The 19,581-nt window shown below is 43.0% G+C and overlaps 1 protein-coding gene across 3 annotated transcripts in view; it reads left to right on the forward strand.

Annotated features, from left to right (window-relative positions):
* The window catches only part of SEPTIN9 (septin 9), an 844,294-nt gene that overhangs the window by 456,284 nt on the left and 368,429 nt on the right, over positions 1-19,581 (forward strand). For all 3 annotated transcript variants that reach the window (XM_085616876.1, XM_085616877.1, XM_085616878.1), the window contains one exon: positions 17,905-18,552. In XM_085616876.1, coding sequence (XP_085473002.1) covers positions 17,905-18,552 — 648 coding nt within the window. The remainder of the gene's footprint in view (positions 1-17,904; positions 18,553-19,581) is intronic.

Here is a 19,581-nt window from a genome sequence, read left to right on the forward strand (position 1 = left end):
TATGTGGTCCTTTTCGCATACTTATAGATTTACATACTTGCCACATAGTCCAGAATCTGCTTTATAATTACCATATTTCAATACAAATTTGGTTTTAACTTTAAAAGATCAAAAGTAGGAAAAAATTGCAAAATCTGCGGCCACACAGTAGCAGGCCTTTTCCAAAGAATAACTGGCCAAAAGGGGTTAATTGTTACTTCCCGGTGTTACACTGGTACTAATGACGTGAAACCTTCGCCTTGAGAGGGTTTGGCAGTTTGGTCCTGGAATGCTGTATGATTGCAGTGGACTTCTGCATGTCCACCTCGGCTCACTCCTAAGAGGAAGAATCCCTGAAAGGTCGTGGTGGACTGGAGGCCAGGGAAGCTTTGTGAAGACTGGAAACGTCATTTCACAGGAGCCTGCACCAGTCACAAGAGGAGCGACAGCAGTCTGCTGCCTTTGTCATCTTCTGATCAAATTTCAAAGACCACAGTTCAGCGTGTGAAAAAACGCCATTTGAGAGGGCTCTATGATGAGGTCATCATGTCGGTGTGACTCAGGAAGGAAAAGTAATGTTCTTCAAAGAAGCCATGACTGGGAAAAACAAGAGGCCGATGCACACAAATACTTTGTATTTTCAAAGCCATTGCTACTGACTTCGAAGTCTGAATTCACTCACAATGCACAAAAGTGTATTGCGATTCGAAAGGGACAAAAAGTTGCAATGACGTAAGCCTTGGAAACCCTCGTGATTTACAAGGGAACCAAGGGAACGTGGGCAGATGAGGGGCGCACACCTTTGCAATTCACGTGGGAATGCACAAGTGTTCGCAGTCACAATGCATAGAATGAGTAACAGCTGCAAATTGTAAAGGTTAAAGATCTCACAGCCTGTGCGCGTTGCAGACATTGTCGTGTTGCATTCACAATCTGCCATTGTTTGTTGCATTGTGCTCCCCCTCCCTACACACGGCCGGGGCGACAAAGCCGACACATTGTGAATGCGACCCCTGGGATGGAGGTCTGCAGTCAAATGCAACAAACAACAAGGTGATGAAAGGACTGCTTGAGTTCCTCAGCCGCTGTGGATCAAGGGACTGCGCTCCAGTCTACTGTGCCACTCTAGACAGAGACCATCCTATGCAGATCAGTCTTGGTCCTGTTCCAGGAAGGTCTCCACCCCTTGGTTCACTACTTTCCCTTTGGTTCCCTACCTTTCACAATGCATCACAAGCTGATTCCTGCCTCATTATTATTCAGAAGGCAGGTGGATTGCGGCATTTTGTGGAGTGACAATTGCAGTATTAGAGCTTTGAGCATGCCATGCTCCGCAAAATGAAATGTTAGCTGCAGCACAATTCAAAAATTGTGCTGCGACTGGCTTTTAGGCGTCAGGCCGACATTTGAAGTCGGCCTCACTCTATCTTTCCAATCAAATTTTGTCATCCGGCTGAAGTCACAAATGAATAAGTTCTTTCACTAGAGGGCAATACATTGAGTCAGATGTCCAAAGCTGTGTTTTGCCTCCAAAGAGGTGGACATCTCTTTTAACTTTAGGTAGTTTACATGTCATCCAGTTACAAATATCCATCAAAACAGGACCGTACTTTTGAGGAAGATTAACACATGTCTAGGGGAAAATAATGTACGTGGGTGAAAGAGAGACTAAAATCTTTAATCAAAGTGGCTAGAGGGCTGACACATGAATTCAAGAGAGCCAAGAAGAAACGCAACAACTCATGAGCCCTGCCTCCTATCCCGTGTCCACTAGATCGTACGGTCAAAAGCATATACCCCCATACAAAATCTAATACGATGGCGCAGGCTACACTTACATCCAAGGCTATCGTCTGGGTACCAGAAGTGAATGTGAAGTGCAAATGAAGAACAGTCGATGTCAACAGTGGATGGTAAAAGAAAGAGAAGTAAAAACAATGTATACTTTACCAAGGCCAGGAACAGGAGGGGACAGTCTGGTTAAATTGATGACTAAAGAAGATCCAATTGTGGCAATAATGACATGTATAGGAAAGAAATAGCAGGTATGCTGGTTCTTCTGAGGCCATGGTGTGCTCATCATTTTGTAATAGGGGTGCATCAGAGCATGATCATGAAGCAGACATCTTGTTTACAGCTATGATTCACTGTGCCTACTCTGTTTGCAGGCACTGCCAGTAGTTTACTGATTACACTTGTTTTTTTATTCCTGCAGTACTACTGTGTCTCTCAAAGTAGCACAAAATGACATAACTTCCCTTCCTTCCACTTGTGCAATCCACTCTCCACAAATCTTCTTCTACCCAGTCTTTCTGTCCTATTACAGTTTCGATTGAGGATGGTACAATAAGCATCTCATGGTCTCAATGACTCTTGGAAGCAGGATCAGTCATGGTGTAGGACAATTAGTGGCCTGCGATGTTCTTCACAACTTTGGGAACTTCATTCTAATCCAGAGTGGATACCTGAACTGTGACTGCCCTTCAACCCATTAACTGAATGGCGTTACTCAGCACTCCATGTATGTTCATAATACCAGTGTCCAATATTTCATATCTCAACGTGTAGGCCACATCGTGTTGTGCAAACTTCCATCTTCATTCTCATGCAATATATTAAAAGATAGTTCATAGCATGAATTATATACAACCCTTTATTAGTTTCATCTTCATACACAAACAATTTGACTTTAGTAAGAATAAACAGCTAACAAGTTTCTTTGTCCAGGAACTTCTTCAGGGCTCATTATTTAATCATTCTCATTCCTCAAATCTGTTGATCTTTTCTTGTATATTTATCTAAAAGTCAATTAGTTTTGGAATCATGACCTTTTATCGTCCAGTTGCAAATTAAACTAGGTTCAAATAAAAATATGTCCAGCTCCTTTCCCTTATGCAGGGTTTGCATTGGCTGCTCCCTCATACTCACGCACCTGTTTCTCTTTGTGACTTATTTCACTTTTGCCAATCATCACGGACAGTGGTAGGTGGGGTCTTTCTTCTTTTGCCCCAGCCATTCATTGTAAATCATTTGCTCTTACATACAATGTTTCATTCCTGTGCTGAGAAACAGTCACTAGAATGGCATCAACTCAACATAGGCATTTTTTCAATCTCTCCTTCAGTTTTGTAGGCCTGATCTATGTGATGTCTTATAAGTAGGGCTGCTGGATTTATGGTATTTAATTTTTTAACATTTCCGTCTGTATTTATCCATATTTATTTTTTGGCAGTTTTATCTGTATTTATTCATATATATTTTGTGTTTTGCGTATAAACGAAGTTGTAAAACTATACATTTCCTTATTTATTTAACCGATAGACGCGCACTCATACTTTGATATCTGTCGTGTTTTAGCTATTTAAGCTGCCAAATATCACATAATACATCCACTGGTAAATAGTAGCATTATACCATAAATGTATGTTGATATATGCCGTTATTTAAAGAAATTTCATCCTGTTTTTTTAATTTCCCATGATGTTCATCTGCTCAGCTGCTGGCCTATAATTCATGAAAGACAGAACGGAGAGTCATTAAACAGAAGCACAATTTTCTGTATTTATCCACTTTAAAAAAATAAATGCAGACAGAAAACACATTGTTTTCTGTCTGTATTTATCTGTAAAAACGGAAAACAGGGAGCCTTACTTATAAGTAAGGCTCCAAGTTTTAAATTTGTACTGATTTTCAAAAACAAAACTGACAGCGAACAGTGTGTTTCAAGTCTGTATTTATTTTTAAAAGGGGAAAAATACAGAAAATTGAGCCCCTTTTCAGTGACTCCTCCTTGTTGATGTTCAGCCAATAGAGGTACAGATTGAGGGATATATAGTTAAAAATGTATTTATTTATTTACACTACTTGTAAAGCACACTGCCACCTAGCAGGTATCCTGGCGCTGTATTACTTGTTGATGAAACAAGGAGGAGGTGCCATACATTGTTCCAGTGTTCCTCTACTATCGTACCAGGTTAAAATCTTGACCTGCACTCTAACCTTTAGGAAAAAGCCATGTTTTAAGCCCCTTCTAAAGTGAATTAGATCAGCAGAAAGTCTCAGGGCGGCTGGAAGTTAATTCCATAATCGAGCTGCTTTAATCATGAACGCTCGTCCCCCTTATTTTATTTATTTATTTATTTTAAATGTTTTTTATAGCGCTGGCTAGACCCAGGGGTATCAGAGCGCTTTACAGGAATGTGAGGAGGTACAATATTTAAAAAAAAACATTTGAGCAAAACAAGACCTAATATAACAAAGAAAGCAGAATAAAATACAAAGGCTATTTACAGAACACTATATTAAGTTAACGTGGGTAGTGAGAACTTAGGTTAGGGAGGGTAGGTGGGGGGTGGGAGAGAAATGAAAAAGGGAGGGGAAGAAGAGAAAAAGGAGGGAAGACGTGAGTAGGAGTCAGGGGAGTAGCAGGAGTAGTAAATCAGTGGGAGGTCGTGCGTAGGGCTAAGAGTCATAAGTAGATATAGAGAGCAGGGGGGAAGAGTGGCATATCTAAATCTAGTCACACTGGCCATCTTGACTGAGGAAGAGCGTAAGCTTCTATTAGGGACATGCCATTTAGTCTCTTCTACAAGGATATTGGTCCAGTACCAGGAAGGGTTTTAAAGACAACGCAGAGAGATTAAGATATTACTCTTTGTTTTACTGGTAGCCAATGTAGCTCTTTCAAAGACTGGGATGCAGAAGACCTTCTCGGCCTATTTAAGGCCAATTTGGCAGCCAATACTTGAACTCTCTGGAGTCGCTTGATTAGATAATTCGGAGCTGCTAGCAGAAGGGCATTACAATAATCCAGTCTACATAGAATCACATTGCGTACCTCTAGTGCTCTAGAAGAATTAGGGAGCAATAGGTGAATGTCATGAAGTGCTCCGATTAAGGAAAAGCAAGTCCCTGCCGTCTTGCTGACATGAGCTTCTAAACTAAGCTTCCTATAAAACATTACACCCAAGTTTCGGACCGCCTCTGAGGACACCAGAGTCTTGTCTGTGAGCATGGGCCAGAAGTTGAGTGGCAGTCGAATCAGGATCTTGGACGCTGGACAACAGAGAATCTCACTCTTGTACCCATTAAACTGCAATGTATTAGACTTCAGCCAAACTTTAATCTTCTGCGTACACTCATGGAACGTGTCTAATGGCTGTGATTGATCTCCTTCCAGGGACAAGATCAATTGGGTATCATCTGCGTAGTTAACCAAATAAACCTTGTACGATTTGATGAGTGAGATCAGTGGACTCATATAAATATTGAAAAGTATGGGACTAATTTAAGACCCTTGTGGAACGCCATGTTTAATGTCACATTAAAAACAGAACGGAGGGCGTGACACAGCCTGCTGTCTATACAGCCATTTTGCCACTGTGCCCCCAACTCCAATTGAAGAAAGCCTGTCCAGGAGAATGCCATGGTTGACCTTATCAAAAGCGGCAGACAGATGTAACAAGATAACATAAGGGGAGGAGCCAAGATGGCTGAGTGGACGTGATCCACCTCAGCTCTGGGGCCATAGAAGAGCCGGATGGTCTTACCGCTGAGCGGAGGAGCCAAAATCGATGGGGCTGCGCCGTGATGATGGTGTGAAGTTCTTATGTGCTCGGTGTGTGCTTTTGCTCAGGCTCACTGACCTTTTTCCCAGCTTTATGTGGCGAGGCTGGAGGCGATAGCGGAGACAAGATGGCGCCGTAGCCGCTCTTTGGGCGGTTGCCCTGAACGACTCAGCCCCGCGGAGGAAGCATCGGCTGCGACTAAGGTGGATGCAGTCTGCTATTCTCGGGTGAGGCCGACGGGGATACCTTAGACACCCCCTGCACTCCTGCTGAGGCCCCTGGCGATGTGCTGACAGAACACCCGCGGGGACTACCGCTGCAGCGATAGACCCCACCCCGACGCTGCCGGCAGGATCGGGTGGTGAGCAAGGCACCAGAGCCCTTCGGTTCGTAGCAGTGGGGGCATTACTGGGAATCCCCCCTGACATAGCGATCTGGCCCGGGGACTTTGTTGAGGCCAAATATTCATTCTGGAGCCGACAGTGCCTGACGTCAAGATGGCGGCTTGGGCCAGTCTTGATTACTGCCGCGGGGGACTCCTGAGACTCCGGGGCACTCTCAAACTGAGCTATTGGGGCATGCCAGCTGATCCCCCTTTACGAAGGCACTCTATTCCGGGGGCATTTCGAGGATGAGTAGTCCACTGTAAGGACGGGCCAGGACAACGCCTGACTTTAAGATGGTGTCCGCGCCCTGACTACGTTCTGCCCGCAGTCTTCTCCATTCTCTGGCGGCTGCCTCTCCCGCACATCAAGCTTCCTGCTGATTGCGCTTTGATAACACCGAAACAATAACCCCATTCACACCTGGGTTTTGATCGACTGCGGTTCTCATCTCTCCAACTACCTTGTTTGGATTTCGACATTTCCAGATTAAACCTGATCATTATCCTGACAGCGGAGTCCGAGCATTATGGCCGATGCCCAGTGGAGCGGCCTAGACAACTATAGAGGAGATCGGCCCTGGTTCACCCCCTCGGCCGTCACCTACCCAGCTGGACATTGGGCACAGTTTCTCCCCGTCTCCCTGTTATGTCTCCTTCCTCCCCCTTCATCCGACGAATTACCGTACATTGCTTTTTAGGTCTCGCTGAGCCAGCGCGCATGCGCTGCTCGGAGAGCATTTAGTATACAGGTTTTCAAAGTGCTACCCACATGATTTTGCAGGCCTGAAGCTTGAGTGCACGATGGCGTGCATGTGCACAGCTGCTGCTCGCACTCCCTTCTCCCTTCTCCCCCTCCCTTTTCGACAGCTTTGATCAGGGTCCTCTGCTGCTGGCATTCCCCCCTCCCTTCTCACCCAGCCCTTCTTGTCACCTCGGCTTGCACTCACCCCTCCTTTCTCCCCTTTCGGCCGCTTTGATGTTCTCAGTGAGCCGCGCGGACAATGCTTGTTTCTTAGAACATCCAAGTTTGCCCGTTTGAATCTTTGTGATTGTGAAATGTATAACCAGAACGTTTTGTTTTGTAATTTTGGCGGGCAACTCCGGTTAGCAATGCAGGCATTCAGAGCATTTTTCATTTCCCAGTGTAAGCTGGAGTGGGATTAGCTAGATCTATCCTTACCATACTTCTACCAGGTTACGTACACCCTTTTGAGTTGAAAAACGAGATTGAATTATATTTTAAACTTATCTAAACGTGTGCCAAAAGCTCAATTTGCCCCATATTTGCCACTCTCATAGTACCAAAACTAATCTTGAACAAGCACAGAGAAGACATTTATTTCTTCGTTTGTTTGTTTCCCCTCCCCTGCCGCACACGTTTCAAAAGTCCCTTGTTCCCTATTTCTTTATATGCTTGAAGCGTCCGCCTGCCATTTCCATTAGCTTGCATTACTTTTGTTACAATCGCGGCACCCGTGCCAGTGCTGCAATTGCATCAAAAGTAAAGAAATTGGAGAAAAAAAATTGTTTTTCTATTTCTTTACTTTTGATGCAATCGTGGCACCCGTGCCGTTAACGCAATTGTAACAAAAGTAATGAAATGAAATGGCGAGCGGCCACTTTCAGCATGTAAACTTATGTACTTGATACAATCTAAGGCTGGGCGGCCAAATGAGGGCACGTTGTAACGAAGGTCACTGGACAACTTTACGTTCCCCACTCGTACAAAGCATTGTTTTAAGATGCCCATTTGTTTCAGCTGAAATGAACTATCTACAACTCTCAGAATGCATCAGGCTGCTGAATGAGAACCTAGGCATGAAAACACTAACGTCATTAAGTCACGTGGTTTACTAAGTTTTACAACAGAGTCCGAAGGGATTAGGACTTCAACATGGACTTTGCAGTTAGTTATAGATCAGATACTAAAAGCAATCCATGAAACGAGTAAACCGTGAAAATTGTGTATTTCTTACCAAAAGAGAATCTTAGGCTTGCTAAGCTGCCGGGACCAGATGACCGAGGTCACGAGAGTCACCTTCGGCCGTTCCAGGTTTTTTATGCATTAGCACCCCAAGACTTGTGTTGGGCCCCTACTCAAAATTGAAACGGTATAAACTCTGAGTCTCAAACTCCTCAGTGACCTTTGCTAATAGCCAGAACTAGCGGAAGTCGATAATCCTCTTAATATGGGGTCAGGTAGTAACTGCATCATTGTTACGCGGGCAACTGATCACTGTGAACACAAGTGCAATAATGCATAAAATTGTGCATTTTTAATATAACTAAAAAACTGCACATATTAGAATACAAAGCGCTACGAGCTAAGAGACAATGGCACACCACCTCTTGATAGTCTTGGAAAGAGGATAGGGGTGGTCTTGACTAATGGGTTACATTGGTGACCCTCTTCGGTGGAGAGGGAGCAAAAGCTGAAGTAATTTTATTTATTCGTGGAACCGCTTAATTAACGAATACTGCACCCAGGGAAAGAGACAGAGGCAAAATTAATAGTTGCAGGATGTGTGGCTCTTCGAATGACGGTCAAGTTAGTGAACGCTTCCTGGTTCCTGCTAGAAATAGGCAGATCCCACAGCTCAGGTACAGTAACTAAGAGGCAAATGTAATATAGGTTTAGTTTAAAGGCTTCAGGTTTCGAGAGGGCATGCACTTTAAAATAGATTAGATGTATTTGTTTTAATGTCTTTTAGTAGCCTGGAATTGCCATGCTTTTATTGTGCATTGTATTGTAACTGCATTTATACAGTGCTTACTACTCCTACTTTGTGTTTGTGGAAAATTCTAGAAGGATTCCCTACTTTACCATGAGTCGGTGCAAATTCTATGGTAGTGCTTGCATTGGACATTCTGAGTTCTTTCTATAGTACTCAGGTGCTATCTTCGTGTTTTCCACTTTTTCGATATTATGTTTAAAATAAAAACGTTTTTCCCCCCATATTACTAACCTTGGCCTAGATTGAATTTTTGTGACTGTTAATAACAAGAATTGGCTTAGCCAATATGTCTCGCTTTTGGACCTTATAAGTGTTTAGCCATGCAACAGTTGATGTTATTGCACCAAGGATATTGTGCTGCCTAACTAAATACCTATAAGGTCCCAAAAGCGAGACCTATTGGCTATGCCAATGCTTGTTTAACCTATGTTTGACTATGCTCTTGTAACAGATGTAACTTGAAACTCACTGATCCTCATGTAGAGCGCTCTGATACCTCCGGGTCTAGCCAGCGATATATAAAACTCTTCAAACAAATAAATAAACCAATAAACAAGATCAGTACCACTGTATGACCCTGGTCTGCTCGCATTCTAAGTTCATCCATGACTGTGAGCAGAGCATTTTCAGTTCCGTGACCTGGACGAAACCCAAATTGCTTGTCCTCCAATATTTGGTTAGCTTCTAGAAAGTGGGAGAGTGTTTTACTAACAAAACATTCCAGGATTTTCAAAGCATATGGAAATAGAGATATTGGCATGTAATTATTTAGAGACGTGGGATCTAAGGATGGCTTTTTCAAGAGCAGAGTAACTATTGCTCTTTTCCAGGGCGCTGGAACCATTCCGTTGTCCAGGGATTGGTAAAAAATTTGCCACAGCTGTGGAAAGAGTTCACCCGCGAGTTCTTTCCAAATCCGTTAAGGTAACGGGTCCTCAGCGATTCACATCAATAGAGAAAGAAGTATTAAACAGAGGTTTGCCCTTGAATAATTTAAGAAGTTTGTTCTATGCTCTGCCACAGCATCTGGCATCAGGAAGTATTTTTTGCAAGACCAGTTTTTTGTTTTGTAGAGAGAAATTCACAAGAAAGAGATCTGTGCAACACAGCGGAAGAATAATCTTTATGGAGGTGAGATTCTGGGTGGAAAAGATAAAATCTAAAATATTTCCATCTTGGGGAGTCGGGTCTATCCCTAATTGTTGCAATCCTAAGTTCTCACATGAATCGAGGAGGTTCTTTTAGGGCTGGTCCCTGTTCTCCAACAGACCATAGGTTGAAGTCACAGAGAATTATAAATCTAGAATAAGCCAAGATCATAATACACAAAATATCAATAAGGGTTTGTAGGTAGGGGTTAGATGGGCCTGGAGGAAGATAGCACAGAATACCTGTTAGTGATTGGCCCTGACCATCTTTAAGAGAAAAGCCCGGAGTTCAGGGCCCGCTATTTCATCTAGGTTAAGTGGAGCAGAGTCCCATTTGTCTTTGAAAATTAGCCCCACTCCCTTCCTTCTTCAGGGGCCAATGTTTATGAAAGACCTTGCAGCCTGATGGGCAGGTTAGTCCCAATTCGACATCTAAGTCGAGGGAAGTCCAGGTTTCCGTTAGCTAAAAAAAACACATTAAATGTCCTTAAATAACTGCATATCTTAACATATGTTTGTGCTATTATGCAAATATTTTCACATGGCTTTATAGTTTTATTATATTTGGCTGATAAACGTGTCAATCACCAGCATCAAAGTATGAGTGCACATTTATTGGTTAAATAAATATGGAAATATATACGAGTTACTACTTCATTTATTCTCAAAGCACAAAATAAATATGGATAAATACAAATGGAAATGTTCGAAAAATAAATACCATGAAACCGCGAGTCCTTCTTATAAGCTATGCATAGTTCCTTGAACTGGACCAAAGTGATGACGGGCAGTTAGTGGAGACGCACCAGTAAGGGCCGCATATGAGCTGGTCCTGGAGATGATTGTGCTGCTCTCACCCTTTATGTGATCGCAGTCCCTCCTCTCAGTTCCGGGTAAAAACATACTGTAAAACATCTTTGGATGAAACATACACCCCAAAATTTAGGTGCCAAAATCTTGACCTTATAAAATTATTACCAACAGTTATGTTTGACCTGTGTTTAATTCCTAATTCTAGCCAAACACACTGCTGTAACTCCCATACTATAGGATTTGGAGGAAAGTGTATTTATTCTGTGTGTGGAGACATTTATGGAAAGTCAAGACTTTAAAAGTCTACATTTTAGAAGATGTTCTTGCAAAAGATATTTTTGGAAAATTGGTGTTCACATGCAACCTCACCAATTACAAGATATACCTGTATATACCAGTCGCAGCTGGCATTAATCTCGGGTTGGGGGTTCCATGGGGAGAAGGGTGGGTTAATTTAATAATAAATAAAAAAAGTACCTGTCCGCCGGCCAGGTCCAGCGTTATCTCTGCTCCTGATCCCGCCTCCGGCAGGAACAGGAAACCTCCCTCTCCTCCCCTAAGCCAATCACAGCGCTGCAATGGCAGTGTTGTGATGGGTGGGGACACAGCACAGCCAGGGGCTTACGGGGAGGCAATGTTCTCCATGTATATAAAAAATAATGGGAGCGACCCTACTGCCCAAGAGACAGGGTACCACAAATGTGTAAAGAGAAGAATTCTCTTGGGTATAAATAACCACCTAAACCACCATTATGTCAAATTCAATCACACAAGTATCAGTCACTCATATTACCAGCTGAAGTTGTAAAAACTACTAATATTCAACCAAGCGTAACTTAAGTTCTGGATCACCAAGATCAATAACCGTATATAACTCAAAGATAAAGAAACAAAATCAATTTAAAAATTATCATAATTTATTGACAAAGATATGTCCACATATCCACAGCCCTACAGTTGAGTCCATGAATACATTCAACATAAAATACAAAAACATACAATTAATAAATACAATCAAGAGAACAGGTTTATGGTTGTTCTCTGTTGTGTATATGTTCTTGATGAAATGCCTTGATGTCACTGTTTGTTCGTACTATAGGGTCCTCGATAATCGCACAATTATGTAGGATGTAATAATCTTAACACACTGGTGCAGAGAGATCCGCAGGAATATTGCAGGATTTATTATGATCAATGCGGTCTTCTCGTGGAAGGAATACCATTAAAATCCACCTTCGTGATTCGGTGTAAACCTGTTCTCTTGATTGAACTGAACCCTCTGTGGGGTTTTTTTTAACTTTTTAGAAAAATTGGAGAGATTTTAATCTTGTCCTGATGAAGGTGGAATCTAAATAAGAATTAACCACCGAAACGCGTTGACGCCTGCACAATTCAGAATTGGTCTAAAAACCAGAAACTGTTTCATATGTTGATCTATTGAGAAAAGAATAGACCTATGATACATATATACTGATTTATACTGGAATTACACCATTCTGTGATGAATATATTGACTTCACATTACACCTTTGCTCTCTAAAGAAAAAAAATGTAATTGTATTTTTTAATTGTATGTTTTTGTATTTTATGTTGAATGTATTCATGGACTCAACTGTAGGGCTGTGGATACGTGGACATATCTTTGTCAATAAATTACGATAATAATTTTTTAATTGATTTTGTTTCTTTATCTTTGAGTTATATACGGTTATTGATCTTGGTGATCCAGAACTTAAGTTAAGCTTGGTTGAATATTAGGAGTTTTTACAACTTCAGCTGGTAATATGAGTGACTGATACTTGTATGATTGAATTTGACATAATGGTGGTTTAGGTGGTTATTTATACCCAAGAGAATTCTTCTCTTTACACAAATGTTCTCCATGTAGCCTGCATTACAGCCTGCATGGAGAATGGCAGAGTGCGCATGACCAAACAGTCTTTGTGCCCTCAGGAGTGGGCCCACCACTCCTCCTTTGCTCGCAGAGCCGCCCCGCCCCCCCCCCGCAACTAAACATAAAATGGTAATAACTAAAAGTTATTAACATTTTATGTTTCTGCTTCTAACACTGCGATAAAGCAGTTGGGCGACGCTCCTCCGCCCTAGTGGAGGAGCCACCCCTGTTCTATACATCTACATTCTACGCTACCCCTTCAGGTTCTGTCCACTTCTATTCGATACTACATTTATTTCTACAGCTGCTATTTGGAGAGAACCTGTTTCCTAACCAACAAAGGTCAACAAAATACACTGCTTCAGGGGACTGGCTAATGTGAATTAAGGGAATATAAATTCTAGGAATCATGGGAACTGTAGGTTAGACAGGGCGTTAGATTGTCACCAAATAAAATAATTTCACTAACATGCCGGAGTGTTCCAAGAGAGCGTGGGCTGGGCTGCTCCTATAAAAATATGGAATGTTCCTCTTTAAAATCTTCTAGTTCAGTGTGTATGTCACTGGCAAAGCCCAGCATTGCAGAAATATTTTGCCATGTTGTCCTCCCCATCTGTCTCCTTCAAGTAATTACTCCACTCAGTGGAAGTAGACTGCACACACCCTTGAGTAATGCCTCGCTCCTCAAATGAATTGTACCTGGCCCTTGATACAAAGCTTCACGGCCCCGCCCCATAACTGAAGAAATCATTAGCCTGGACAGCTACTGACTCATTCCCAATCTAACCTATCCAAGCATAATCATGGAAAGGGAGACCAAGAGTCAGCTCCAGCAATATTAGGGAACTGAATACATGATGCACAACATCCGATATGGGTTAAGGCCATTAAAGGACATTTGAGAGGAGCTCATGGAAAAAAGAAAATCACCCTTCATTCTCCTTGACCTATCGGAAGCGTTCAATATTGTAGACTATGTCATAATGCCGGAAAGGGTTCAGGAAGGGTTGAAAAGTTCAATTTGCTTTGAACTGGTCCATTCCCTCATTTCAAACCACCAACAGGTTCGAAGAGGTTCATTGGAAACTGATCATGCAAGATGCCAAATGGACCTCCATAGGGTTCATCGCTAATCTGCCTGTTCCTCGACATATATGTGTACCCTTTGGCACAGCTCCTTGACCAGTGTCAGGTGAAGCTCCGAATGTATGTGGACAACATCCAGATCCATTTCCAGCTGAGAGGCAGGTCCTCGAACCAGGCTGGCATGTGCACATGCCCGTACCATGTACTCCACTGGGTGAAAGCTGTCTTCTGCTCCAACGGAACTAAGGTCTTGGTGCCGGGTGGGCAAGATTCCAACTCTGTACCATTCAAGTGGCTGCCAATATCCACCATGCAAAATGCGAAGAATCTGGGAGTCCTGGTGAACTGAACTCAGCAGCCTTCATGAAACCCATGAGCATGCAGCTCTCCTTACAGCAGAATATCTCTGAACCCGTGATTTTTGATTACCCGCTTGAGCTAATGAGAGCCCTGGTTATTGCATGGCTTCACTATTGTAATGTCATTGACCTGTTAGAAACCAGCACTGAAAGTGCTCCACATTTGAGATGAAGACTGTTAGTGCCTGAGCGCTGATCAGAAGCCCGCGACTGGTGCAATTAAATGTCAGTGCATGGAATACCAAGTCTGGTAGCCATAAATTCACCTCATGCATCTATAGTCAACTACCAGACACTCCCTGTCCTTTATATCTCTCTTGCAGTGGTCTGTTTTCTCTCCTTTGTCATGTCCCCCCCACCACCGTCTTTCTCTTTCTCTGTATTTGTAATTTGTGTGTTTTTCCCTTTCTTGCTATCGGAAAATATCTGATGCTTAAAAATAAATGTTCGCCCCCAAAAAATAAGTGTCAATGCCCCCATCTTTTTTTTTTTTTTAGCTTTATATAGCGCTAACTAGACCTGAAGGTATTGGAGCACTTAACTTGTTATGTGACTATGTTTACTCGAGTTACATGCGAGGATTTGTGTCTGTAAACCCCTGCTCAAATTAAGAACTTCCTCCTAATAACCGCCATATCTGCAAATTCTGGGCAGTGCACTTTTAATGCAATTGAAATGCAGTCTTAATACTTTGTACATGTGTTAATGCTGCATTACTCCTCATTTATGATTGGAAAAACCTATAACAATGTATAATATATCACCGAATCGTAGTAGTATTACAGCATCAGAAGCTTGTCAAGCCATCACTGTGAATGCCATGTGGATGATTCAACACTGTGAGCATCACTCACATCCATTGATTCTGTGGTGAGCTTACTTTCCAGGTGGTCCTGCGAAAAGCATAGACAGTGGTGAGTTTGATGAATACCATGAGAGGTAACCCGCACTGTAAGCCTCACAGGGAAATGGAAGTGTTGTAAAACACCTATGAACGAGATAATATTGGTGAAATTATGAGTAAGGAAAAGTACAGCCGCAACGCTACAAGGAGGCTTATTGGCACCAGAGTACTTCTCTCATTATTTAGTTTCACTTTCGTTATTGGGCCACATGTTGAGTGATTGGAGTTGTTGATAAATGTTCTACGTGGAATGCTCTACGCGGGTCCTCCTGTGTCACCTGCCTTGGTAAGCCTTGGTGAGTGATAGTTCTTAGTGAGTGAGTATCAACAGGAGTAGAGCTCAGTATCATAGAACTAAGGTACTTCCGAGAGCATTGCTTTGAGTGAGTCTGAATATCACTAAGAGTGGTATTCTAGGGGAGTTTGAGGAGTAAGTCAGGCACTCAATGAGTTATGTACCAAGCAGAGCCCTCAGCAGCTCGTGGTCTTATCAAGAGCAGAGGTCTGAGTGACTCTGGGTTTTAAATCTGGTCTCTGAGTGTGTCTGGACTTTAAGAACAGAGCTCTGGGTGGCGCTGGGATTACTAAGAGCCAACCCTGAGTGACCTTTGTTACTCAGAACCGAGGCAGGACTGCCTCTGGTCCCGATAGCAGAGTACATCGCGGCACCCTGTGTCCAAGATTTCCAAGCTGTCAACACTCATAAAACAAACTTCACACTCGAAGAAAGACTCTTGAAAATACTTATCACATATGCCAGTGTTTAGTATAACTCCAAATGATTTGTCATAGCTGCACAACTGGCCTGGATTGATGCTGTAAACAGCGCTATAAAACCGAGTTTATTAAAACAGCTGACTATGATGGGGACTTTATTCTACCACACAATACTCAGATGCCATATATTCTGCCCCATAAATCGGTGGGCCCAGTACTGAGAGGAGCACCCTCGATGGCACTGCAGTGTAATGAGAGTTATACAGTTGCACTACACTGCCGTCCACCATTATTACAAATTGTAATATTTTGTCATGCATAGTATTGCTAATATCTTGGGTTGAGGACAGCCGCGGCCCCTCCATGTAAGAGCAGTGGGGCCGTGGGGCTGTGTGTTTTTTTCCCCCTAGGGATGATGACAAGGGAAAATTAAATAAATAATTCATTTTCCCTCCTCATCGTCCGTCAAAATACCTCCTACACGGCCCCACCGCCCCACCGCTATTACCTAGACGGGCAGTCGTTGGTTGAGTACTCTTCCTACTAGGTTGCCACACTCACTTGGTTAGGCAAATCAGAAACAGCTGTGATTCGGGTGAGCTAACACAATTGATGTTACTCCTTGTCTGAAAAGTGACCTTGGGCACCATGCTGACTAACATAGAAGCGTAGTCAACTGGTCCCATGCTATGGAGTTTATATCCACCCAGTCCTTTGTTTTCCACCAACAGCACCAAGGATGCTGGTGTGCCAGGACTTGTAGGTTCAAAGTTAGAATGAGACAAATTTAACTATACACCTCAGCGGGATAAGTTCTGTTGACTAAAAATGGTTTAGTTGAATACGTGCTATAATGGCCTAAGGCAAGCCAACAGTTTTGGTAGATAGAAGAGGGCCAATGGAGGAAGGACAAAGAGACACTGAGCGAGAGAGATTTACGAGAAAAGAGGTTATTCTCTCCCCATGAAACTCATGACACACCTAGTAGGCAACCAACAGTAACACACTTCCAATCCAGGTTTTTTTTCTTGGACTGCGCTTGTGCTTAGTACTGCAGTTTTGCTGTCAGCTGCTCTCATGTCATGTTGGTGACTTTTGGCCAATCCAGTTTTTTTTTAGGTCTCGATTACTTGACCGCGATTACTTTCATTGGCATAGCCAATAGGTCTCGCTTTTGGGACCTTAGAAGTATTTAGTTATGCAACTGTTGCATGGCTAAACACTTATAAGGTCCCAAAGGCGAGACCTATTGGCTATGCCAATGCTTGTTTCGTTTTTCCACTTACACCATTCTGAGTATGGGCATGCCTGGCGTGGGTTGGTTGAAAAGACGGGACATGCTAAAGCCACCCTCTTGACTTAGGGCCAGGTGATGGCTATACATCGTCAGTAGCCCCCAAAAATATTTTTTGCTTAGGCGGACAGAGGAGCTGGAGTGAATTTTAGGTCACATGTGGTGGCATCAGTCTACCTACATTGTAGTGGTTTTGAAAAATCCTTCTGTTAGTAGAGGAGTTATTGACAGTTTGGTTCGTAAACTGGGGTGGAGGTCGAACAATCTCTGGTCATCAAGCACCACGTATTTAGTAAATTCTGGCGTTCTAGCTCACATCACTTTATCATCAAGTACTTGTAGCACGGTAGACCTGTATTTAAATGTGGGAAAATGCAACTGAGCACACAACTCCTTCCCTCCCACCCCCTGTCTCGTGGGCTGTTATACACCCTTGTTTAAGAACAGTACAGCTTCAATCAATGTTTTTTTTCTTCTTTGCAAATGTTAAAGGAATGTTTGTAAAGTAAGTGAAATCGGCAGGGCAGACACTTTAATTCTTATGTTTACTTTATCCTCATAATACTGCAAGGGGGACGACAGGTTGCTCAGATAAGCCACTCTCTAAATCTATATTCACTCCCAAAATCTTAATTTATGGACGATTTTAGACTTTTAATACAGGGACTCAACTTTTGAATCACTTAAAGCCTTCCTCCCACAAAATAATAAGTGACGCTCAATCAAAGAATGCCACAATAACATAACATGTGATGTTGATTTAGGTGGGCTTGGCTGACAACATTCACGAGTGATCAGGTGTAGAGATCGCAAGGCCAGTGAGTGGGACGCAGCATATTTCTAGGAAGGCATTGTGTTGAACTTATGAATTGTGCAGGGCATGGACTAGATGTTAAATGCTAGGAGTCTGGAGATAGTGCAATCACTCATGTTCTGAAATGTTTGTAGATTACCATCATCTAAATAGAAAAAGTGATAGAAAAGTGTCAATGGACATTAACATATCGCTCTTTAATCTTTCAGCGTTGAAAAGGTCTTTCGAGGTTGAAGAGGTAGACCAGTCACCAAATTCTACTGGACCACCCAGACGGACTCCCAATCCACTTCTCAGGACTACCGTGTCTACACAGAAGTTCCAGGAGATTGGGGCAAGAAATTCAGAAGCCAGACATGTGGACATATCTGGCCAGAAGTCTCCGAAGCCATCGCTAAGGCGCGTTGAGCTCAGCGGCCCAAAGGCCCCGGAGTCAATGTCCAGACGGACCGAGATCTCCATCGACATCTCTTCAAAGCAGGTGGAAAACTCCAGCTCTGGCCTCTCCAGGTTCGGCCTCAAAAGGAGTGAGGCGACAGGGCATAAACCGCCGGAGCCAATCCCCAGGAGGACTGAGGTGACTCTTGGGAAACCCCAGGATCTGCCACTCCGGAGAGTGGACTCCCCAGGCTCCAAAATACCTGAGGTGTCTCAACGGAAAGCCGAGACTCCTGTGGTCCCATCAGCTGAAATCCTTCCCAAGAGGGTGGAAATACAGGTGGCAAAGACCTATGAGGCTCCTGCTACACCCGTCAGGCAGCTGGAAAACTCTCTACACTCCCCAACCAATCAACAGCTTCATGTGGACATCAAGCCCCAACCCGCCATGGTAGACATCTTAGCGATCAGTCCAGACGGTAAGTCTAGTGCTGGCAAGTCCACGCTAATGTTAATTGTCATTAGAGAATGGGACCGTATAGTGAATCCAACTAAGAGAGGAGGGGTAGTCTCAGAGAGAAGCCGTCTCATGGCAGAGACCACGAGAGAGGATGCTTCAGGGAGAAGAGCAGACAGTGGCGGAGAAGCGATTGGTGATTTGCAAGTGATGGTAGAAACAGAGAATTGTTTGGCGCTTAGTGGTCTCCAGATAGATTTCATTGCAGCGCGTGTCTACATTCGTCTATTGTTACTGGTAGAAAGTATTGCGTGTGGTTTGCTTTAGGTAGACTTATTGGCTATCGTTGTTTTTGCCTCAGCGGGGGCTCATGCTTTTAAGATGATGTAAGCGCTGTGAAGCTCATTGATGGCTCTTGCAGGTTCATGTCTGGTATTGCATTTTGGAAGAGGTATGTTATATTCATTGCACTAATATCTACCAAAATGATTTTCTTGTGTTTCATACCTTGGGCAACGCAAACCACAAATGTAATATAAAATTATAGGTCTACGCCGCCACTGATATTTCTGCCATCTGTGGCTTCAATGCTGCAATATCAGCAATGTAAACTCAATAAGGCCATCCCATGGCTTTACAAAGGTTTTGAGCTGATAAAGGAGCAAGGCTGCACCGAAGTGGCAGGCAGGGTGATTACGGACATTATTTGTAGTCCTAGACTTTCATGTAATAGCCTAATGCATTCTGGATGTTGTAGTCATGTTTTGTTTCAATTGCACTAACTGAACTAACACAGCTGAAATACATGTTTTTTTAGGAGAAAGGTTCAGGACTACAAACAATGTCCTTAATGACCTAGAGTGAGGCAGCCACTCTAGAGACAAGGAAGTAAGTAGTGTGATGGGACCCTGAAGCTACAAAATTGTTATTTTTTTTATCATGATGAAAGTAAGAGCATGTGAAGGGTACACTTTGATTGCACAGTTTTGCAAAGCAAGTAAACTTTGGGCATTGTAAAGGAAACTTTTATAGTTTTTCCCAAAAACAGATC

This window comes from Triturus cristatus, chromosome 7 (genome assembly GCF_964204655.1).
Source record: "Triturus cristatus chromosome 7, aTriCri1.1, whole genome shotgun sequence".
Classification (NCBI taxonomy): Eukaryota; Metazoa; Chordata; class Amphibia; order Caudata; family Salamandridae; genus Triturus; species Triturus cristatus.